The sequence below is a fragment of the Athene cunicularia genome (genome assembly GCF_003259725.1).
Source record: "Athene cunicularia isolate RWA chromosome 4 unlocalized genomic scaffold, athCun1 chr4_part2, whole genome shotgun sequence".
NCBI classification, from domain to species: Eukaryota; Metazoa; Chordata; class Aves; order Strigiformes; family Strigidae; genus Athene; species Athene cunicularia.
The window spans coordinates 27,324,762-27,348,722 of record NW_020799099.1 but is presented as its reverse complement, the minus strand read 5'-3'; the positions used below and the strand labels follow the sequence as shown (position 1 = coordinate 27,348,722).

Sequence of the window (23,961 nt, the reverse complement as noted above, 5' to 3'; positions counted from 1 at the left end):
TGTGCATCTATTATTTCAAAATATTGGTCTTGAATGTTTTATGACCACAGAGGAAGTATTCTTTCAGTTCAGTAATGCCCTTTAGTGCCCTGCTGCAGCTTTGGTTTAGTAATGATTCCAGAAAGAATATTACTACCCACCTGAACAACAAACATTTTCTTTGTCTTTCCTGAAACATAAAAAAAAAAATGTTTGTTTTTCAAACAAGTCCTTAACGAGTCCAGCCTGAATTATTTTGTGAAATCTAGTAGGATGCTGGAGCTGTATACCATGAGAGCTGAAAAAATAATGTCTCTTGGTATGTTATCTTTTAGAGATCCAGAATTAGAGGCAAAGTCTGCTAAATTTACAAGATATTGAATACTGTTTAGTTGAATTCCTACCATGATCCATTCCAAAGTATGTAAAGTACAAAATTTAAAGACAGTTCTCCTTTCTGAACATGAAAAATAAAGGAAGTATTGCTATCATCACATTTAGAAAGCCTCAAAAAAACTTCAGCAGTCAACACTGTCCATCTGTGGGAACACATTTTGATTTCAAGGTTACAAATGAAATAACGAGTGAAGAAAATTCTCCATATCCTTTTGTAATTTCCTCCAGATAATCTTTAAAGATTTGCAGTGGGAAGATTACATAGGTTCCAAAATTTTAGTTTAAGAGAAACATCATAACAAAGGAAAACTGTTAATAACTGGAATGGTCTGTGTTTTAACACTGCTTGATTGTAATGGACAGTTCATGGTGCTGTCTGCATGCAAGAACTGGGCATTTTAAAACAACTGTTGCAGTGTCATACATTTCCAAGTCGAGGAACTCTCTGCCATTAGCAATATAAAGTAAAATCCCCCAAAATAATTCAAAGACACTTGGAAGAAATATAGTGGAGTAAAAGCTTCATGCTGAATTATTTGCTGTCAAAATAAGCACTAAGTCAAAACAGAATCCAGTAGGTATAATTTTTATTTGTGTGTGTTTTATTTATCCTTAAAGGAGGGAGCCTATCTTAGACATTTAAAAAAATTTCTCCATGTGTATGTGTAAATTACATGCTATGGGTGAAATTCTGCTCTCAATCTGTAGTACCTAGTTACCTTTATTTACCCTTATTATACGGTTTTAACTGTAGAACTTCATTGATATTTTTCACTGAGTTTGCACTGGTACTAAAAAAAGGGTATAGGAGTGACCCACATACTTCTGTTGGTTAAATGGGCTGCAAAGCTGGTACCTCTTGCTAAAAACCCTTCATCTTTCAGAGGGACCCTCAGGCATCTAAGGCTGATCTAATAATATTCATCTCTGTCAACTTCTTTCAAATATAAAAAATGTTAAGTGGCAGTAGCCACATCTTTACTGACTTTATTGATACACTTTGGAGCTTTTTGAATTAATCTTCTTTGTTTGGGATATGTCCCTTCAGTCAAATCTGAACTAAAAAAAAAAAAAAAAAAAAAAAACTTCAGTGGCCAGAAAGATTTCTTACAATCTCTATTCCTCCAAGAACTCAAGTTTGGAAAAATCAGGTTATATGAAGGCATTTTTCCTAGTAACAGGCACAGATGATGAAATCTTAACTTGATAGTACATGTTTAGACAAAAAGTAAAGTGATGGTCAGTGAAAAACATCCACTCACAAAATTTTATAAATTCAGGTTGGACCCATCTGAAACATAAACCAATTCCTTAACCATCTATTTCCTTTAGTATTAATTATGGAAAGATAATATCTCCATTAGCTTGAATTACAGCAAACATGCACATTTTATTATTTCATACTTAGACTAGGCAAGGAGTCAGAAGTCAGAGCTTTGCTAGTGTCTTACTGCTTAATTCTGCACAAGCTCTTAACTTCTCTCTGCCTCAACTTTTCCATCTGCGTAGTGACTATGTTGTGCTTCATTTTGGAAAGCACAAATAGGAAACACTCCTGAGCTGTTTAATAGCATGTTAATAACGTTTTAAAAGCCACTATCTGTTTTTCATTTCTCATCACAAGAACATATGATTCCCCAAAGTTCTAAAATTCAGGGGATGGAGGGGGTATTTTAAAATAAAAAATCAACCAAACAACCAAACAGATGTAGAAAATGGAAATTTCTTCAGTACATTCTCATGCAGTGCACTAGAGGGCCCTCAGGAGTTAGAAATGGGTGGAATGCACTTTTGGAAAGCACATACTTCACAGGACTTTTCATTACAGAATTTAAAATAGAAGTTGCTGGGGTTTTTTGGTGTGTGTGTGTTGGTTTTGTTTTTTGTTTTTTGTTTTTTTTTTAATAACTTGAGGTTCATGTAAGTTTATAGCGGTTCATATGCAAACCACTTCTCAGTACAGTTAGCTTCCAAACAGTATTTAGCTTGCAATGAAATACCTAAACGTGAACCATACTTAAAACTAAAATATCTGCTAGAATACTCTGAGAACGTCAACTTTTACTAAGTTACTTTTATTAAGCTAAGGAGTGTACCAGAATGAAGGATGTTTCAAGCTGAATAGGTAAGAGATTTTATATTTTTATGGCAATATATATACAATGTGCACTTATTCTATCTTTGTTTCTTTGAAAGGATATATAAGCCACTGTCATTATATTTGAAAAACTATAGCTAGATCCTATTTATGGCGTTACAAGAGCAAAGAGAATTAACCATCTTTCATCTTTAATGTGTTTATGAATTATGTGAACTATATTCATATTCAACTAGGGAAATTTGGCACTGCTAATACATTTTTATATTAGTGAATATATGCATATTTAACTACTACAGCTACTGGTGGTTAATATCATATAATTCAGAGCATTTCCATAACATGAGGTTTGGTGAAGGCTTTGTCTCATAAGAAAAAGATGATAATGATCTGGGTTTGACAAGCTTTTTTCTAATGCTGGAATACAGCTAGCTGAAATTGCAAATTGAGCCTGTATTTCATTATTTTGGTGTTTAACTTATACTGTAATGTGAAAGTGAAAGATGTATCCTGACAAATTTCTAGATGCATACTCTCTCATCTAGAACTTCTGTCTCTTAAAAATATAAAACCACAGATGCCATATGCAACTAATGAAATTAAATACTACTATTTTCTTTTTGCAGTTTGCAAAGGAGGTAGTTCGGACCTTTTAGATTACAAGTCAGTAAACTTTGCTTACACAGCTGGCTCCATTCATTGGCTGAAGCCAATCACTTTCCCTGTGGTGGCTGATAAGAATTTAACAGCTTGAGAAGGTGGAGTGTCAGCGTCCTTAGTGCTAAACACATTCCCAGGCATATAAGTAGCCTCTGTCCATCACACATGCTAGAAGGAATTTGGAAAGGAGAAATAGAAATTGGAGAAAGGAAATCATGCATCATCATCCTAGCTGGAACGTACAGAAGAGTTTATGCTGTTTTCATCATGTGGATTCACTGGAGAAATGACCACCTTTGATCAACCAAGTAAAATCAAAAACTTGTTTATTTGCTGCCTGTGCCCCCCACGGGTGCTGAGGCTCTGGACGTGCAGGCGCCCAAGGACAAGGAGAAATCTGCTGGTGGGGGTTGTATGTGTGATCTACCTGGGATTCCTTGTCAGTCAAGTGGGTCATGTTTTACCCCAGAACAAAGGAGGACACCAAAAGATCAGTTCCAGAAGTCTCCAAGATGCAGTCCAAACTCCTTTTCTGGGCATCCCACTGGATGGCACCCTGTCACTGCCCAATTTCCAGGAACCCCAGCTTGGTAGCAATGGGACCTTGCTGCCACCCAATGTAGTTTATATCACCCTGCGGTCCAAGCGCAGCAAGCCTGCCAATATCAGAGGCACGGTGAAGCCAAAGCGCAGGAAGAAACATGCATCCCCTTTGTCCTACAGACAGCACTTTCCAAAAGCCACTTTTATGGACCAGGAAGAGGCCTTTGCCCAACAGCCAAGGAGAGCCATGTATGCTGCAAGCACAGTGGGAGCAGCAATGGCTCTGGAGACAAGAAAGCACCAGCTGGCTGAACACAGACATAAAGGAATGGCAATCAGGGAGAGGGGTCACCGGAGACCTGCGGGAATTTCTGAATCTATAAAAGCACAGCCCCAGCCTGAGGAAAGCAATATCAGGATTTACAGTGAGAGCTCTCCCTCTTGGCTGAGCAAAGATGACATCCTAAACATGCGCATGCTGGCAGATTCTCAGATAGAGAGCATCCAAGAAGTACCTTCTCACAAAGCAGTCCTGGTAGTATTTGCAAGAGGTTCCAGCACCACAGGAACTGCTTGTAATCAGGGACACTGTGGCATTGTCAAAAGACCTCTCGACATGAGTGAGGTGTTTGCATTTCATTTGGATAGGATCTTGGGGCTAAACAGGAGCTTACCTTCTGTAAGCAGGAGATCAGAGTTCTTCCAAGGTAACACATTCCTATGTTTTTCAGCTTGCATGTGAGGTGCTGAGGTTTCCTTCCCTTTCCCACATTGACCATGGGGCAGCAGCCACCACCTTTAACTCCTGTGAGCCTGAGAACTAACTCCATCATTACAGGGAAATAAAGCTGGTATCTGTATATAATTTCTGCAGTGTAATTATCCTGTCCAAAGTATGCAGTACCCCAAAGTTTAGCAGCTGAACAGTATTTGATCTGAGGGCAGTAACAGTTTCCCTTCCATAAGAGTCTTGAGTGAGAAAAAGAGAGGGAATCATCTGTAGATTTCATGACATTGTACAGACTGCCTGAAGTGAAACTGGTGAAACAAATTCCAGAATACCCTGTGATTCAATGGGTATTTCTGATTTTTTTTTTTAAAGTTTTCTCATCTTTTAGAATTTACTTTAATATTCTTGAAAGTGAGCACAAGAATTTCCCTCTCAAACAGCTGGTAAGAGAGGGGTTTTATATTTAGTCAGATAACCTACTCAGAGAGGTAGAGGACCTTCCTGCAGAAGCTTGATGCTACTTTCATGGTACTAATACCTCTAGGAACAGAAAAAATTTAAAAAGTGCTTCCCTCTCCCCTGATAATTAAAAATATCTACTGCATTTCAGTGAATCCTGCTGTACATTTTGAGGTTCACTACACACATCTATGTATTATGCAGACAAATAAACACAGTACATATCTCAATATGCCTGTTACATGATTAGCATAAAGTCTTCAATTACAAATTTTATTTTTAGGCTGTAGTGAAATTAAAGGTAGGTTTCAGACATGGAATGTGAATTAGAAGTCTACTTCTAACATTGCTATCTTGTTAAATATGTCTTCAGCCTAAGTACTATTTTTGTACAGTCACAAATCACAATCCAGAAGGACTACATTGCACTTTAATGAATCATTGCTAAAGTGGCTAGCTATGTTTTTGCTGTTCATTTCTTGCTGCTGAAATTAGCTTATTCCAAATACATTTATATCAGTCTGTGTTTCTTAAAAAAAGTGTAATGCAAGAATGGTTTTCTAAAGTCTGACAGCAGGAAGACAACCCAGTCATCTCCAGTTCCTTCCTGCTTTGTAAACCTCCCCTTTGGCAGCCTGTGCAACAATGTGAATGAATCTCTAGGAACAACAGTTTGGAGGCTTCTGAATATTATTCATACTTGCAGAGCATAGAAGATACATTATGCTTAGCTTATTTTTAGGATCAAGATTTATTGCTATAGAGCTGTCATAACGGATTAAGGTAGTTCGGTTGGAGGAACTCTGCATAGTGTTGCTGCAGAGATGACAGACTGCAAGCCTCTGAAAACTGCTATTAGGCTAATTGTGCATTGTGTTTCTCAGTGTCTGTCACCTTACAGTGTATTTTGGACTGTCTGAGACAGAGTGTGTCATTCTGCCCACTTTAATTTTCTTTTCCTCATAACTGGCTCTGTTCCTATAACAAGAAGAGTGTTGCTAGGTGATGAGAAGAGAAATAACATTATTTTGGTCTCACTTCACTTTTTCCAGTTAAAGGGTGAACAGAGCATTTGGAACAGTTACTGTACCTTGTCTCTCTTCATTCTTTAGCCTGGAAATATGCTGGAGCTCAAATGCCCAATATCTACTTAACTCATTACTATTTACATGCTTGTGTTTGACATAATCTGGAAAACATCTCTGTTGAGAAAATGAGCAAAATCTATTATTTAAAATAACATAAACAATCAGTGAGGTCATTTCTATAACCCATATGCATTTAAGTTAAGATTAGGTGGACACTGTAAAGTTTTTTATGGGACAACTTGTGTGAATCATGGTTAGTCATATAGGAAAGAAAACAACGCAGGATTAGAGACCTTGCATGTGTTTATGAATGTACACCATTTCTGGGCTGACATATCTCTCTCCACGACACATCCCTTTAGCTTGCCTCAGTTGTGATGTGATCTAACAAGACATGTTTGATGTAGCATTAAAATCTTAAAAAACGGGCTTTTCAAAACTGTCATTCATTTTGTCAAGAGTTTAAAAGGACTGCTTAGTATGTCCCTGAACAGGTTCTGTTTCCCCTATTCCCACAAATCTCCCACTGATTTTTTTTTTAACTCTAGCAAAATACTGTATGCAAATTCTCTGTCTGCTGCCCTTGCCTTTCCTAGTTAATTGTAAATCCTTCTAAGCTTTAACTGATTTTTTTTTTCATGGTTTATCTTATTTTCCATCATGGATGGAAAAATCAGGTATGATAACTCTCTCATTTTTGTAATGAATTGGCCAAACATAAGAAGTCCGGGGACAGGTGGGCAAAGCCCTTTTGAGTTCAATATTGCAGTCTAGAAGAGCATGATTCAGGGTATACACAAGCAGTCAGTCATTACACTCATTGCTACCCACGAGGTGTGAAAAATGACAAGAGCTTCAAAACACCTATAAACAAAGAAGGAAAAGCCTGTAAACCAACAAGAAATTATCATAAAATTGTATCTGTTGTGAAGAAAATGGAGGTTGACTCTTGTGTGTTTGAGGATGGTCACATTAATACCACAGGACTAAGAATCTTCATTATTTGATCCCCCTAACCTGAGGAATTGAAGAGACACAAGTGATCTTGTTTGGTGTCACAGCCCTAACTTAATTTGCACAGAGCTAAGTAAAATGACTGTATATATTACCTGCAGCTCAGCAGCATGTGCAGGGTAGAACGATGCCAGCATTTGTTAGAGATTAAACTACAACTGGAGTAACAGGCTGGAGCAGGATTGCTTCTGTGTTGCAGCTGACAGCTGTAGAGACAGGACTCTGGCTCCTTGGATCATAGCAACAAAGTTGAACTCTTAATTCAGCTTTCTGTACAAAATACACAGCTATTGCTATGCAGTTTTGTTGTGCCTCTTGCTGAGGGCCTGAACTGCATGCTGACAGCTACCCCTTATCATCAGTTTGGCTAATTAGGTTTTATCTTGTGCTGAGAAGAATAAACACAAGTATACTCAGTTGGTTGGGCTTTTTTAAGCTAAAGATTGAACCCACTTTTTTTTCTAGAACCACTTTTTTGTTTCCTAAAGCATGCAAGAAACTCTTCCTTTGAGTAACACCTTCCATGGTTGGTTTAGTGCAAATAGATGAAAAGATGCCTAATAGGTAGCTCCACTGGTTGTACTTGTCATTTTGCTTTACTGACTTCTACATGATGATAAATGTAGCCATAGGTTTTTCTGTGTTGTACCCTGTACTATCAGCCTGCCCTTGCCATCCCACCAAAATTTATGCAAAAGCAGGTAAAGATATTATGAATCACTAATGTCAGGGCAAAGAATAAGTAAAACCTAACCCCGACTTATGCATTCAGAATGCTCTAAAATGCTCCAATTGACCTGTCCTGTTTTCTATCAACCCAAACAACTTACACCACAGTGTTGTAACTCTCAAAGGGGTACCAGAGAACATATTTCTGATATTTCATTGGGTAGAGAAGTTCATGTATAAGCAATAATGGAGTCCTTAGTCTACAGAGCAACTGATGCACATTTCATGCATTCCTTACTTCTGAGGTCCATATGATCACAGGACAAACATTGAAATAAAGTGCAAAGGGAAAAAAGAAAAATAAATGGCCTAACTTCTCTCAGCTTTCTGCTTCTGTCCCTTACATTTTTCCCTCAGAACTTAAACGCTAAAATTCAAATAATGCTTTGTATGTCAGTCCCTCTCATTTTTCTATACTAAACTGCACTCTCCTGCTAATACTTGGGGAAACTAAACAGTTTCTTTCAAAAGTGGCATTTTTAAGCTGTACTGCTTTACAGTGAACAATGTGGAGTTTGAGAAAGGGCTTCAATTACCTCATGGAAGATTTGCTCTTTTAAATTAAGTTCTCATGGGCATGTTTGAAAATATTTTCTTTCAAGGAAGTTAGAAAAAATGCTGTAGGCACAAGACAGAAGAGTAACATTTGCAAGAGCACCTTTGCAGTTAAGAAGCATACAGGCTATTTTTAAAGTGGTGTGTGGATATCAAAGATGAAGAAGCCATGCAGTGACACATTACCTAACTGCACATGAAGCAGTTTGAGTACCTTGAGGTAGTCTGGTCTCAGCAGCCTGAAGTTTCATCTGTGTTACCTTATTCAGTTTGGGATATTCTGAACCAGTAGCTCCTAAGGGCCTAAGAAATTCTTAGAAATATTCTGATGTTTAAAAAAATCTATATGAATTACTAGGAAGCTGGTTCCAACATGAATTTTGAAAAAATCTTTCCCATAGAGTTTTGCAGATCATCTTTAGATAGTCAAGTAAATGTATGGACCTAAAACAGCAGATGAAGAGAGAATTGTCAATCAGCTTTGGGCATGATTCAGTGCCGTGCAGCTGCAGCAACAGAAAAGCAGTAGCCCTTTGTGGTAATATATAAAGCTGATAAGGAAAGAAGTGTTTGCAGAACACACCGAACTTATTCTGAAGTGTGCTTCATTTCCTCAGTTTTGGCTGTATCAAACTGGAAGTTCTGATTCTTAACCAGGCCTTACTTTTCACTGTTCAGTTAACTTCAGCCCTATCCTCACAAAGTTTGAATCAGAAGAGCTCCTCTGATTTCAGTGAGGTCATGCTAATTCATGCAGCTATAACTGCTTTAACTCAATATTTTCATATTTTTCAAGCAAGTGTCAAAAATTTGAGTCAGTGCTCTTTACTGAAGATGCGGTTTCATATTCCTGTAATTCAATTTATATTACAAAGTTAAAAGATTTTATTTTGGCTCATCTGCTTCCATTTCCTCTGAATTGCAAACATTTCCTGTAGTTAATGTTGGTCTTTTAAAAATGTTTTTGTATTTAATGGAAAGTGGCAAGATATTTTTCATATTTTTCAAATATTTATATTACTATTGTTTATCATATCCCTTTTGAGTAGACAGGAGATGTTTGTTTTGTTAGAAGACCATTGATGTATTTTGTTTGTGGAAGAATTCATGAATAGTTACATAAGCTGTTATTTGAGATATAAAAATAAGAGCTCAGACATGGTCCTGAAGAAAGCTGTCCTTTTTTGTTACAATTGCCCATGCCTATATAGACTTTCCCCAACTGGCTTGGAGAAGAGGCTTAGCCAATAGTTGACTTGACCTGGCTAAAGTCATCCACGCAGCAGGTGATGGAGCCTGAACAAGAGAAATGGGAAAATGGATAGGATTTCCTAAATTCTTATTCAGGCACCTCAGTGGGAGAAGCCTGATCTTCGGGAGTGCTCAGTGCTTTTTGTCAGTGGAGGAAAGTGTGGAGCGTGATGCTGATAAAGGTAATACTGGTCCTAGTGAAAGAGACATTGATATTCCTAATGGAAGGACACTTTCTGTGTTCTAAGGAAACATTAAGGCAACTGGGAGAGAAATGAAAGAGGTGGTAGAGCTACATCTTGCGTTGGCTTGAGGTGGACTATCTTGTATGTGCAAGCCATGGCAGAGAAAGATAGAGTACACTCTGGTTTTGCAGAGGAGTTTGTTTTCCTCTTGGGCTTGATTGCATGTGAGCCTGTCAAGCTCTGTTGGCAAATTCAAGAGGATTCACTGTTAAGTATGGGCAAAAATAATTTCTTACCTGTTTTAGGTCAGCCAGCATTCTTCAAGCAAGTTGCTTTTTGATTCTGCTGTATGGAGTTTTTAAACAGTTTTTACAGATGGAGCATTCATGTTAGCTTTTACCTTGCGATTGGCACTGACGCCTGTTTTCTATGTGCTATTCTGTCTGGTTTGCTTCTGGAGAAGAAGAGGCCATGGATCTTGTTGCCTTCATGCAAGTTTCTGAAAGCTTCTTTTCAGCTGCATCTCATGGGCATGTGGAAGACAAAGGGACAGTTTAGGCTGCATTTAGCTATGTGATAAATTGTACAATAATATGGGCTTTAGGTTCATTGACCTTCAAGATCAATATAAATAAATTTTAAAGCTTTATATGTGTTCCAACACTTGCTATTTAGTAAACAGCAGCTTTGCAGTTAAATGGTTCCCCCTCTCTGTACCAAGATATCATATTTTGGTCTTCTGTCTACACCAAAAACCAGGAAGAATTTATTTGTTCTAATATATGTACAAGCCACAGTCAGTCCTGGGTCCTTGACAGTTTAGGACAGCAGCAGCATTGCATCAGCAATGAAAAGGAGAGTTCCACTGTTCTAAGATAAATGTGCCTGTTACTTGATATTGGGTTAAATATATTTAACAATTATTATACTGGGAAAGCTAATTTTAAATTCTTTGCTAAGGTTTCTTCCTACTAGGGGCTATGAACACTTGGTTTCACCAAAGCTGAGGCCCTTGACTTAGTTTCAGGGAAGAGCAGAATATTCTTTACACAGAAGAATAAAAGAATGTGATCAAAATAACTGCTATGCAAAACATATCTCATGCTATACCTGGGTAAAAAAAAATATTTGTCAGGCTGTTTATTCAAGCTAAGCACACACACTCTAGTATTCTCATATCATTTCAAAACTATGTAATCATACATTATAAGTCTAAAATGATAAAGATGACAAAATAAATCCATTTTTATTATAGGATTTGTAGTGTTTCTATGCCCATTATACAGAAAATGTACTTTGATGTCAGTTTTCAGTTCCTGTAAATCATCATCAGTTCACTGGAATCAGAGGGAAATTACATCATTGATTCACAGTGGCATTGTAGGCTCATAATCTACCTATAAATTCTTTAGTACATAATTTTGTACGTTAGTCTGTTGCTTCTAACAAAGCCTTCTGTACACTGAAGACATTTATGTCTGTGCTTCTTCCATTCCTGCAGTGGGTGGTTTTATATGTGGAATAAGACCACATTAACAAAAGGATGTCAAGTTATTAGTCCCTGGCCATTTTTCCTGCCACATCTGTAAAATTGTGTAATTATTGATGCTGAGGCAATGTCTAAAGAATGATCAAGTCAGACAGTATTGCACTATACCAGTGATCTCTTTTTCCTTTTTCAGATGGTCAAGCCTGTCCTGTTGTTCTCTGGGATTCCTCGTTGAGCCCAACAGATAATAATACCCATTCTTCAGTGAGATTAACCTGGGGGAAATATCAGCAGCTATTGAAGCATAAATGCTGGCAGAATGGTAAAGTCCCCAAAGCTGAGTGGGGCTGTACCGAAATCCATCATCATGAGTGGTCCAAGATGGCACTCTTTGATTTCCTTCTGCAGGTAAAACATTTACTGAATGCAACTATCTGCTTCAAAAGTCATTGAGCACACATGGGACTCCTAAAAAAGTAGTTTATTTCCTTTATTTAAATGGGGAAGAGATGTATTTGCAGAGTTTGAACTTTTTTCTGGTTGTTTCTTATGATTAAAATACCCAAAATGCAACTTATAATCAGGGATATAGATCAGGAACTTGACTGTCTCATTTTCTAAAAGAGGAAGAAAGGGCTTTTGTCTTGAGTCATCTTGTTTTACCTCATCTTGAGGCATGCATACTGTTTCTCCCTGACTCCTTGTTTCTCCAAACATAGTTCTTGACTGTGTTCACAACTGTGAACCATGTGGTCTTTCTTGCATCTCCCTAGCCCCCAGGATTGATTTAAGGGATTTTGGCCAGCTGAAATTTGGATCCAGGTAATAGTTCTAGTGGCTAATTCTCCTTCTTTTTGAAAACGTACTCAGTGATGAATGATATGACTGCTGTGCCTCAATTAGGTAATGCACATAATCATTAGCTCTCCAAATAACACCAAATTAGGGCCCTGCCCAGTAGTATCATAATGCATGGCTACAGTGACAGCAATTATGTAGTAGAATATTAATACACTCCCAGTATTAATAAGGACTGAACTACCTGGCTGGAAGTTAATTTTATGGCTTCCTGAGATATGGCACTATTTCTAACTCTCCTTGACTGCCAGACAGGTCTGGGTGACTGAGCTTCCTGTAGCACTTACCAGTTTATTTAAAACTGCAGCAAGCACTAGTTGTATGCACTGTGTTTGGTTGTTCATATAATTCAGCTTTTTATAGAGTTACATTCACTGAAATATAAAAATCATGACTTGGCTTACATATAGCCTATCCTTGCCATTCTCAGTCCTGTTCTAGGATGAATGGATGTTTCCAACTGTTCTGGGAGTTACATTTTTGCAGACTTGTTATTGTTAAACAGAGCATTCAATTCTTCTCTAAAAATAGATTGTCACTTGTGACTCCATCTTTAGTCCCACTATGAACTAGTAATTCTTAGAAACTAGTATAAAGTCATATGTGGATTTATTCTGATGCTAAACATAGTAATGCCCCTATAGAAATAGTATGGACTGTGTCAGAATTAATGTTTTCATGCCATTGGCTGCTTGTTGAACAGTTTAAAATTCTCATGAGTTGTGTTGATTTCTAATTTTAAGGTCTTCTAAGACAACATGAAAATCTTCATAATAGAACTTCTATTATCGAGAAGAAGTGGTCAGTTAACATATGACAGGATTGAACTGTACCAACAGGACTGAACATTAAAAACAAACAAATTATTCTTAAAATAGTAGCTGGTATCAGTGTGATTGTACCTCCAGGTTCCTATCAGACAAGAACATACATACCAGAACATGACTGAATGTGTCTTATTGTTCTTAAAGATTAAAATTTTATCTGGGTGCTTTCATACTTAAAGTTTATCAGCAGTAGAACATGAAGACTCTAAATCAAAAAGTGTCAGAAGGGGTTCCGATCTTAAAATAATTTGTGCTTCATGATACATGCAGAAATAAAGAACAATGGTGTAAAGTATTCTCTATTAAACACAGTTCCATCAGAAGAATGGGTTTGGTGTTCCTAATCTCTGGTTTCAAATACTATAAAATGTAGGAACAGGTTAAAAAATCCTTATAGCTGACCTTCATTTGCCTTCTGCACAAAAAAAAAAAAACCCTCAAGAAAAAGATATTAAATGTAAAATGGCTTCTTTCATTTGGGAAGTTTGGACCTCTCATGTATGACAAAATATGACAATATGACAAAATATGACAATTTATGACAAAACCCAATATTAAACTATGAATATGACAGCATCAATTCCAGAGTGTCCTATCATTCTGCCTTAACACTGGAATGATACAAGATATTACGAAGAGGCTGTCTGTAAGAGCATGATTTCCTTGTCTATTTAATGCATGTAAAGATGTGTGGTGCAGATGATTCACGGAATTACCGAGGTTAGAAAAAACCTTGAAGATCATCCAGTCCAATCATTAATCTAACACTGTCCATTCTTAACTACACCATATCTCTAAGTGCTACGTCAATCCGACTCAAACACCTCCAGGGATGGAGACTTCAACAATGTCCTGAGCAGCCCATTCCAACACCTAACAACCCATTCTGTAAAGAAATACTTCCTAACACCCAGTCTAAACCTTCCCTGTCACAGCTTGAGCCATTCTTTCCTGTCCTATTGCTTATTACTTGGTTAAAGAGACATCCCCAGCTCTCTGCAACCTCCTTTCAGGGAGCTGTAGAGGGCGATGAGGTCTCCCCTCAGCCTCCTCTTCTCCAGACTAAACACCCCCAGTTCCCTCAGCCGCTCCCCACACGACCTGTGCTCCAGACCCTGCACCGGCTTCGTTGCCCTTCTCTGGACACGCTCGAGTCATTCAATGTCCTTCTTGTAGTGAGGGGCCCAAAACTGAACACAGGAATCGAGGGGCGGCCTCACCAGTGCCGAGTACGGGGGTCAGATCCCTTCCCTGTCCCTGCTGGCCACGCTATTGCTGACACAAGCCACGATGCCATTGGCCTTATTGGCCCCCTGGGCACACTGCTGGCTCCTGTTCATCGAGCTGTCAATCACACCCCCAGGTCCCTCTCTGACTGGCAGCTCTCCAGCCACTCCTCCCCAAGCCTGTAGCGCTGCTGGGGGTTGTTGTGGCCCAAGGGCAGCCCCCGGCATTTGGCCTTATGGAAACTCCTCCAGTTGGCCTCAGCCCATGGCTCCAGCCTGTCCAGGTCTCTCTGCAGAGCCTCCCTACCCTCGAGCAGATCAACACTCCCACCCAACTTGGGGTCATCTGCAAACTCACTGAGGGTGCACTCAATCCCCTCATCCAGATCATCAATAAAGATGTTAAACAGGAGTGGCCCCAACACCGAGCCCTGGGGGACACCACTCGTGACCGGCCGCCAACTGGATTTAACTCCATTCACCACAACTCTTTGGGCCCGGCCATCCAGACAGTTTTTTACCCAGCAAAGCTTGCTCCCATCCAAGTCTTGAGCAGCCAGTTTTGCCAGGAGAATGATGTGAGAAACAGTGTTAAAGGCGTTACTGAAGTCAAGGTAAAAAACATCCACAGCTTTTCCCTCATCCAATAAGCAGGTTGCCCTGTCGTAGAAGGAGATCAGGTTTGTCAGGCAGGACCTGCCTTTCACAAACCCATGCTGACTGGGCCTGATCATCTTGTTGTCCCACATGTGTTGTGTGATGGTACTCAGGATGAGCTGCTCTATCAGCTTCCTGGGCACCAAAGTCAAGCTGACAGGCCTGTAATTTCTCAGATCATCCTTCTGACCCTTCTTACATATGGGCGTCACACTGGCCAATTTCCAATCTGTCAGGACCTCCCTGGTCAGCCAGGACTGCTGGTAAATGATGGAAAACGGCTTGGCGAGCACCCCAGCCAGCTCCTTCAGCACCCTCGGGTGTATCCCATCAGGTCCCATAGACTTGTGTATGTCTGTGGGATGCAGTAGGTCACTGACTCTCCTCCTGGATTGTGGAGAGGGTCATTCTCCCAGCCTCTGTCTTCTGTCTGAAGCTGGATTCCCTCAATACAACTTGCTATTAAAGTCTGAGGCAAAGAAAGCATTAAGTACCTCAGCCTTTCTCTCATCACTTGTTACCATGTTTTCTCCTGCATCTAGCAGGGGATGGGGGCTCTCCCTTGTCTTTCTTTTGGTACTGACATACTTACAGAAACATTTATTCTTGTCCTTGATTGCTGAAGACAGATTAATTTCTAGCTGGGCTTTAGACCTCCTGATTTCCACCCTGCATATCCTCACAGTCTCTTTGTAATCACTGTGAGTGGCTAGCTCCTTCTTCCAAAAGCAGTAAACTCTCCTTTTCTCCCTGAGTTGCAATCAAAGCTCACTGTTTATCCAGGGTGGTATCTGCCACCAGCTTTTTGTACAGTGCCTGGGGACAGCCTGCTCCTGAGCCATTAAGGCTTCCTTCTTAAAGAGTGCCCAGCCTTCCTGGACCCCTATGCCCTTCAGGACCATATCCCAAAGGATTCTGTAAAGTAGGTGCCTAAACAAGTCAAAGTCAGCCCTTTGCAAGTCCAGGATGGCAGTTCTGCTGTCCCCTCTCCTATCCTCTCTAAAAATAGAGAACTATTATTTCATGATCACTGTGCCCTAGTCGACCTCCAACTGCCACATCATCCACCAGTCCTCTGCTCACAAAGAGGAGATCCAGCAGGGCACCTTCTCTGGTCAGTTCACTCACCAGCTGTGTCAGGAAGTTGTCTCCCACACATTCCAGGAATCTCCGGGACTGGTCCCGCTCTGCTGTGTTGTATTTCCAGCAGATGTCTAGGAAGTTAAAGTCTCCCTCAAGAACAAGGGCAAACAATCATGGGATTTCTCTTAAGTGCCTATAGAATCTTTCACCCACCTCTCTGTCCTTGTTGGGTGGCCTATAGTAGACTCCTACTACAACACCTGCCCTGTTGGCCTTCCCCCTGATTCTAACACAAAGACACTCCACCCTGTCTTCACTATACTTGTGCTCAAAGGAATCATAACAGTCCTTAACATACAGTGCCCACCATGTCTCAGGGTTATACATCAAAGGAATCTGTCTAGAAGGACTCTGCTTCACTTTTTGACAAAGCCTTGTGATGAACTGAATGAGAGATCCCATGAGCTAGAACACTGCAAGCAAGAGGGACTCCAGTGTCTGCAGATACTGAATGCTGCTCATGAAAGGAGAAAGGAGAAACCTGTTCCTTTTCTCAGGATTTTCATATTTGAAAATAGACACTGCCACCAAGACTGCATATATAAGAAAAAACAAAACAATTCAGACTTTCTTTTAACTAGCAAAATTAGGAGGCCTTTTCAACACACAACATAGTTCTACATCAGGTGAAAAGTCCTAATAGTTCATTTCACTGGGGTGTCACAAATCAAAAATTGTAATTTTAGAAGGCTACTGTGAACATTAATGCTTTGATGTTTAGAGCAGTTTGAAGAGTTAGCAATAAAAACAAACAAGGACAGAAATTGTTTACCTTTGATAAGATATTCATTGAAGCCTTAGGTGCACCAAACCAGACTTCCACTTCATAAACACCTGTCAGCAGGAGCAGAGCTGTTCCCTGGGGAGATGAGCTGGAGCCAAGGGCAGCCCTACAGCAGGCAGGACAGGCAGGGCCAGCGGTAGGAGAGGCAGCCCAGCAAGAAGGATGGTAAAAGGCATAGGTTCTATTTTTGTTTACTGTTGCCAGTAAACAACAGGCAGCAAGCCAGCTCTAAGGCCAAGGATCAGGAACCCCAAGCAGCAATGCAGAAACTTTGGGTAACAAGACAAGCAGCAGATACACCTTTCCCAGAAGAGCTCAGGAGAGTGCTAATGTGCCACAATTGAGCTTAAAGGGGGCTCCTGGGCCCATGGGCAGAGGGGGGATGTGTGTGATGGTCTCAGGTGAGGCCATTTGGGGCAGTTAATGCCTATTTTTGAACTCACTAGCAATGTCGTGTATTTACTTTCATTTAGTTAATAGGGGTAGAAGCACTTTGAAGGAGTGATTTATCCTTCCTATATTAGATGGTTATCCTAAAATGGCATCCTTTGCTCTGGGGATGGCTTGTTCTTCCCATTGTTTATGAAAGGAAATATAAACGACTAAGTCAGAAGAGATGCTTAACATTTACACCACTAAAGTTAGATCAAATATATTCTTTCCAGCTAAGAGCAGTGCAATGAATAAGCAAGGGTTTGCATGGGAAAAAAAGAGCCTAGACCATGTCATTAAAGCATATACCACAGTGCAACTCAGGGAGTCTGCTCTGATCACAGAGCATAAAAGCACTCCTCTTGCATTTTGTAGCTTCTAATGGTTTATTGTGCCCCTTACAACTATTTTCAATTATTTTGCATACTATTAGTTTAGTAAGTCCCACAAAATGGGAGGCCGTGCTATTTCTATTGTTCTCCAGAAGAGAAAATATAAAAAACCTACAGACTTCTGAAAAAAATAGAATTATATTCACCATCTTGTTATTCCAGTTACACAGTGATATTGTTCCATTATTTTCAAAGAATTTCTATTGACATAACAAATCATGGCTATAAAATAGATAAAATACACAGTCTGAGAAATTATTTCTAGCAGTACATGAAGCATGGGGACCAGGTCTTCAATGCTATTTCACTGCTGACTTTAATTATACTTGTCCTGAGCTTGCTTTCCCATCAGCTGTGTTAGTGAGCGATGTCTTACAGTGACACTTTACCCCAAATACTTTGATAGTGTTTTCACTTGGCACTCTGCTGTATTTTGTTTTAGATCTATAATCGACTAGACAGAAACTGCTGTGGATTCAAACCTCTCAAGGAAGACTCCTGCATGCAGCAGGGACTGAAGCTGAAATGTAGCGATCAGAATGCTGTTGACCTGACACACATAGTTCAGAGGAGGCATGACCGAAGACACTTGGTCTTTATAGACAATAAGGGTTTCTTTGACAGAAATGAGGACAATCTTGACTTCAAAATACTACAAGGAATCAATGAGTAAGTTTTAAGTTATTAATTTTGTGAAAAGATTGATAATTTCTTTCCAGTTTGAGCATGAAACACTTAAGTTACTGGAAGAGATATCGTCAGCCCAAGTACAGGATGTGTCTAAAAATGTATGAGTAATTCCACTGCTGTAGAAGATACAATTAACATGCATATGATTGGGCATGCATGGACTTCCTTTGCTGAATTGCAGTCTATATTCATAGAATTGATTGCTAAACCACAACATAAATATTGTAATTCAGACTGATGGCAAAGCTGATGAATTTCTTTGTGCTTTTCCAGATTCCCTGAATCTGCAGTTTCAGTGCTGAGGAGCCAGCATTTACGTGAGAAGTTGCTTCAGTCTTTGTTCCTTGACAAAATATACTGGGAGAGCCAAGGAGGCAGAAAAGGAATTGAAAAGCTCATTGATGTAATAGAAAGGAGGTCCAAAATTCTTCTTACTTATATAAATGCACATGGAGCCAAAGTATCGCCCATGAACGAATGAAGCAGTCTTGTTTCTATCTCTTAGATAGTCTTTAAAAAAAATTTGTGTAAGGCAAAAAGTGCCAGTAAAAGTGATTTAATTCATAGGCTTATTTAATTTTTATTTTTCTCCAGACTTCCAAGTTTATTTTTAAATAAGAAATCTTACATGGTTTAAAACCAACATTTAAATGTCAGCTGCATCTCAACACAGTGCAGACCAATGTGTCACCAATGAAATGAAATGAAAAATAACCAAATGGTACAATAAATACTGTAGTAATATGTCGGTACCATGAACACTCCTTCTGTTAAACTGTTTGAAAATTAGCAGCAGGATTTTCAGTACATAAGGCTGAATTCGCTTACTTCCCTCATTCAAGTCAGTAAAAGTTTTATTGCAAATTTAAATGGGAACAGAGATATGTAAGCACTTAATACATTGATGAAAACTGTCCCTGCATCTACCTGCTGAAACATGTCTAGTACAGGAATTTGTCTTTTTAATTATGAACACTAAAAGACCAGCATTACCAAATGCTTATTTTAGTTTGATCTTTTGAAATCTGAGGACTAAATTCATATCTTTTAAATGCAGGGGTGTTTGCACTTTACATGAGGGAAATTTAAAAACAGAATAAAAAGAACATGGCTTTAACAATAATAAATAATTTGACAAATACAGTCTTTACCTGTCCAGTATGGAGTACAATTCATCATGAGTCACTCATTGCAATGTTCTGTTTTCAAGTACAGGTTGTTTTGATGTGTGGGTGGATGATCTGATATCTCCTGTCTATTGATTAACTGTGTGTTACTCACAGAATTGTCCTTTACTGCCGCTGTTTTTAAAAAAGAAATTCAGCTTTAGCTTTGTGCAAATATGCTGCTAAATAAGTGTACCTGTTTTGTTTTTGCAACATGCTTGACTATTTTTTAGAATATTATCAAAAAGCAGACCTACTAAGGATGTGAGTGCTGTTAAACTCAGCACAGAAAATGTTTGGTTTGTGTGCTCAGCTCTAGCCAGTAATTCAGACTCTGGTTTTCCATTAAGATTGACCACTGTGGGGTGGCGATTCTAGCTGACAACTCGCCCCAAGTATTCCCACAGGTAAGGTAGTTAGAGAAGGTTGAATCAGTACTTTGGATTCTTAACCTTCATCTGCTCCAGAAATAAAGTATTAACTGATATAGTCTATCATAACATATACCTACCTACCTGTTTACTGTCTTTCTAGAGAAATATCTTATTATCTTCCTGCTGTGAGATAATGGCAGAAGTTGAATACTTTCATAGCTATTCTTGTTTTTATGTATAGTAAAAGTATGGGATGTATAAGATTTTTAAGTATTTTTGAAAGTGCTTGTGTAATGGTATTAATGAGAAACTAAAATGTTTTGTGTCAATGTTAAAGTAGGCAGGCGAATTTAATGGTATAAATAACTACAATTCCACTGCAGCTAAGCCAGATTTTCTTTCTCTGTATCAGAACATGTATTAACAGTAATTGCATTACTAGAAGAAATAGTTTTCATTATAGGCAGAGTTAAAAGATACTTAGTAAAATTTTAAGAGCTTGGCCATCTAAATATTCTTTTATTCTATTCCGTCAGCAAAGAGCAGATAAATTTGAAAAAACTACCAAGAATTTAACTATTGCACTGAGAGGACACTTTCAGAATGTCTTGAATTTTTTTAATAGCACCAACACAGAATTTTATAGGATTTTCTTATTATTCCTTTCTTAATATGTTGTAACTTATTAGCCAGGTAATTTCTATCACAGAAACAATAATATTACTGTAGCTTGCAGTGTGAACAGAGTCTAAAGAAAGAAATAATCCTCTGGACCCATTTCACATGGAATCCTTGTTGCAGTAAATTCCACTCTTTGATGACTGTTACAATCAATTTGTCTCATTTTCTAGCCTCTCACAGTTTTCTTCCTGCTAAATACCTGTTCAAATGGATTATCACACACTGCTGGGAGTGAGAGAACGGCATGACTCTCAGCTGCACTGAACTTAGAAGAGGGCTAAGTGGAGATACAAGAGTGTGTCTGATAATGAAAAAAAATCCTATGAGAACTCTGTCTTCTAGCTTGTCCTCTTCATTCTTTAGACTGCACATCCTGGTGCCAAGTTTTTGCCTCACATTGCCCAGTTGTATTTTTTTTTTTTTTAGAATTGACTCATTCACCAATAAGAGAAAGAAATCAGAAGTCAGGATTGTTCTATCTTTTCAGGTTAGGTAACTTATTTTTACTGTGATAACTTGATGTATTCTTCTCCATTTCTTCTGGACATGTACTAGTGTTTCCTTGAACATGATACATGCTTTTTTATTTGCCTGGCAGTTCAGTGTGAGCTCTTAAAGCAGCAGTGTAATTGCCAACTTGTAAGTAACTGCCCTGAAGGTGACCTGGAGCCTATCAGTAGTCCTGAGTTTAAGAGGTCCAAGTAGCCATGATGTTGTGCAGTGCTTAAAAATTTGATCAAGCATGAAAAGTGTAACTGTAAAGAGAAGATCTTCTGGAGACAAATCCTGCAAATGAACGTCCTTAGGTGAGGAATGGTGTTTTTTGCTAGATATTTTTGGTGACAGAGGCATACAGATCAGGTTGTCATTAGAGCTAATCTGCAGGGTGAATCAAGATTTAGACTGATGTAGAAAGTACAAGGGGAAGGATAGGTGTATCCCCCTGTGCTGACCAGTATGGACCAGACAGGCACATAAAAGCACTCTCAGAACTTCTGCAGGGAACAGTGAGTCCAGAGCGAACAGCCAAGGCAGACTAAGCTGTGCCATTACTGCACACATTGCCCTCTCCAAGGGCAAAGGAATTCTTCTTTCTCTGAAATTCTGAATCTGGGTCTAGGGCAAGGTGTTCTGCATCCTGCTTTCACTTTACAATGGTGCCTTAGTGTTGCACTATGCATAGCTGGAGACCTTGCTTTCTGTGCTGTGTTAATATGCCATATTTCTTATGTGTACAAACACTTGCATAGTCTTCAGGGAAGTCAGGAGAGGCTTGTGAGATTGGGCAGTGGGACTGAACTGTAAATTGCTTCTAATTCTCTAATGTTGATAACAAACTCCAGAAAGTGCCTTTTCTCCATAATGTTTATCCTGTTGCTGTGGAGCTTGGTACTTGAATCCAGTATTGTTATCAATAAGAAGTATGATTGAGACAGTGCTTATGAGTACATACTAGCCATGTTCTAGGGTTTTTAACAAAAATTAAGTATTCTGTAATCTTTGAGTTCATTTGCATAAATGCTCTCAAAATGTAAAAAATACAAAAAGAACGACTTTGAAGAGTTATTTATTTGCTGCTACTACATTCAAGATATCTGCTCTCCCTCCCATAACAGGAGTAAAGTTTATTGGGAAATCAGTCTACTTCCTCTTACAACAACATGACGTTGGACTGACATTCCCGCACTGTAGCCTAAGTAATATTTGCCAATAGGAAAAAAACCCAAAGAAACCTTACTCTACCTGTGGTGGTGTTCAACACAAAGCCAAGAAACTGTGTTTTAGTCATCTTTGCTGGGCTGTCTTCCATTTATGGTCATATGGGATCAGACAAAGATTCATGTTGCACATTACTCTGAAGGGTGTAACCAATGGCAACAGTCCAAAATCTGTGGGTGGGAAAAGAAAATTATGTCATTCTTGAATCTGCCTGAAAGCCAGTACCACATGAAATGGAATTACTAAGAAGGTTTGCTGATTTAATAACATTGGAAGACAGAGCTTAAAATAAGTAGCACAGGCACAGATGCTTCAAAATTCCTTGGGAGCCTGACAGCAAGTTAATAATCTTAAATGTTTCAGAAGCTGAGAACATGAAAATTTTTGTGGAGCACTGTGAAACCAGTTTCCTTCTTTTTTTGTGTGTGTATTCTATAATGCACTATATTAAGAAAAGATAAATTCCAATGAGCAAATACAAATTTAGGGTACAGTAAGGGACAAACTTCCAGTAGCAATTCTGTAAATGCTTCCATTCATGTGTATGTATGTGAACCCAAACATACATGTATGTGTATTTATACCTTGGCTTGTTTCTATAAAATGGTCAGTTTGGCTAATAAAGAGCTAGTTGTTTATACAATTTGCTGTTTACATGTAGGATTGAATTTGTCAGCATAAGTCCAATTTAGGGTATACCCAAGTTGAAGTTTAAACAAAACATTATTATGGATGAAACTTTTGTTCTCAAAGGATTAACTCTTCCCTTGCTAACACATTTATATAATCTTAAAAGTTTTCTACTTACAATTGTAGAGAAAAACAGCAATATATTTACATCTGACCTAAACTGGCAGAGTGATATCAACTCAGATGTTTTTATTGAATTTTATATTAGATATTGAATTTGCATTTTCTTTTGGAATTTGTGCATTTTAAAAGTAAATTTATTTGTCCTTTTATTAGTGACAGTAAAAGCATTATCACAGGTTATGAATTGTTTGAATCTCTACTACTATTGTCATATAATGTCCAGGAATATACAAAATAAAATTATATCTTCATCAGATTTCCAGTTCATATTTCTAAGCTGCAGTAACAAAACCATAATACATATTAATGTGATATGTGGGTCATTAGGTACTGTTTAGAAAAAACTACGTCCTTAAAACCGCTTCTTCAGAGAAACAATCTGAACCAGATTAAGAAGCTCTTCCTGTGGAAATATTTTCTAGCTGTTTACTCACGAGACTCGTAACTCTTTCTTACTAAGCTGATTCACTGTAGCTGTGGAGCTTCTGGTTACTGCAGCATTAGTATGTACTGTCTTCTTCAGCCATCCTGACAATGCCTACTTACACAAACATTGAGCAGAAAAGGCTGTACCCATTTATGACAGAACAGAAATATTGGTCAATGACTGGTCAACTTTATAATAGACCATGGGCAAGTATAGGAGTATGAGAAAGACACTGAACTCTAGGTGGAATAGAGACACACAGAGTTAAAGTAGCCTAAGAAATTTTGGTTTCTGAAGTTTACATTTTTTCCATGATCCAAGAGAGACTAATGGGAAACACAAAGATGTTGAAACATTTTTAAACATTCTCTTTCCCACACAAAGTAATTTGACTTGTTTTATTAAAAACATCATTTATTTTTGCACATTACTGCATACTTCAGGCTAAACTCTCTCAGATACATTGTGTAAATTCATTACAATTCCACTGAATCATCCCATTTCCAGATCAAACAGTTTAAGTCAGTTAGGTTAATCCATATTCTCAGAGGTTAGAAAACTGAACCCTAAGATCAGAAGGAGACCTTAGGAGAGTT

At 38.6% G+C, this 23,961-nt stretch overlaps 1 protein-coding gene across 1 annotated transcript; it reads left to right on the top strand.

The window, feature by feature from the left end:
• The first annotated feature begins 2,273 nt into the window (after positions 1-2,273).
• Positions 2,274-23,173, top strand: GASK1B (golgi associated kinase 1B). Its single transcript, XM_026848165.1, has 5 exons — positions 2,274-2,500; positions 3,100-4,383; positions 11,370-11,584; positions 17,938-18,164; positions 18,459-23,173. Exons 2-5 carry the CDS (start codon positions 3,387-3,389, stop codon positions 18,664-18,666), a joined length of 1,647 nt encoding a protein of 548 aa, XP_026703966.1. The 5' UTR covers positions 2,274-2,500; positions 3,100-3,386; the 3' UTR covers positions 18,667-23,173.
• The last annotated feature ends 788 nt before the right edge of the window (positions 23,174-23,961 follow it).

Coding starts and splice junctions, on each gene's coding strand:
- GASK1B (XM_026848165.1), top strand. CDS start 3,387: ATGCTGTTTTCATCATGTGGATTCACTGGAGAAATGACCACCTTTGAT. Junction 11,585..17,937: donor TCTTTGATTTCCTTCTGCAG/GTAAAACATTTA, acceptor ATTTTGTTTTAG/ATCTATAATCGACTAGACAG. Junction 18,165..18,458: donor ATACTACAAGGAATCAATGA/GTAAGTTTTAAG, acceptor GTGCTTTTCCAG/ATTCCCTGAATCTGCAGTTT.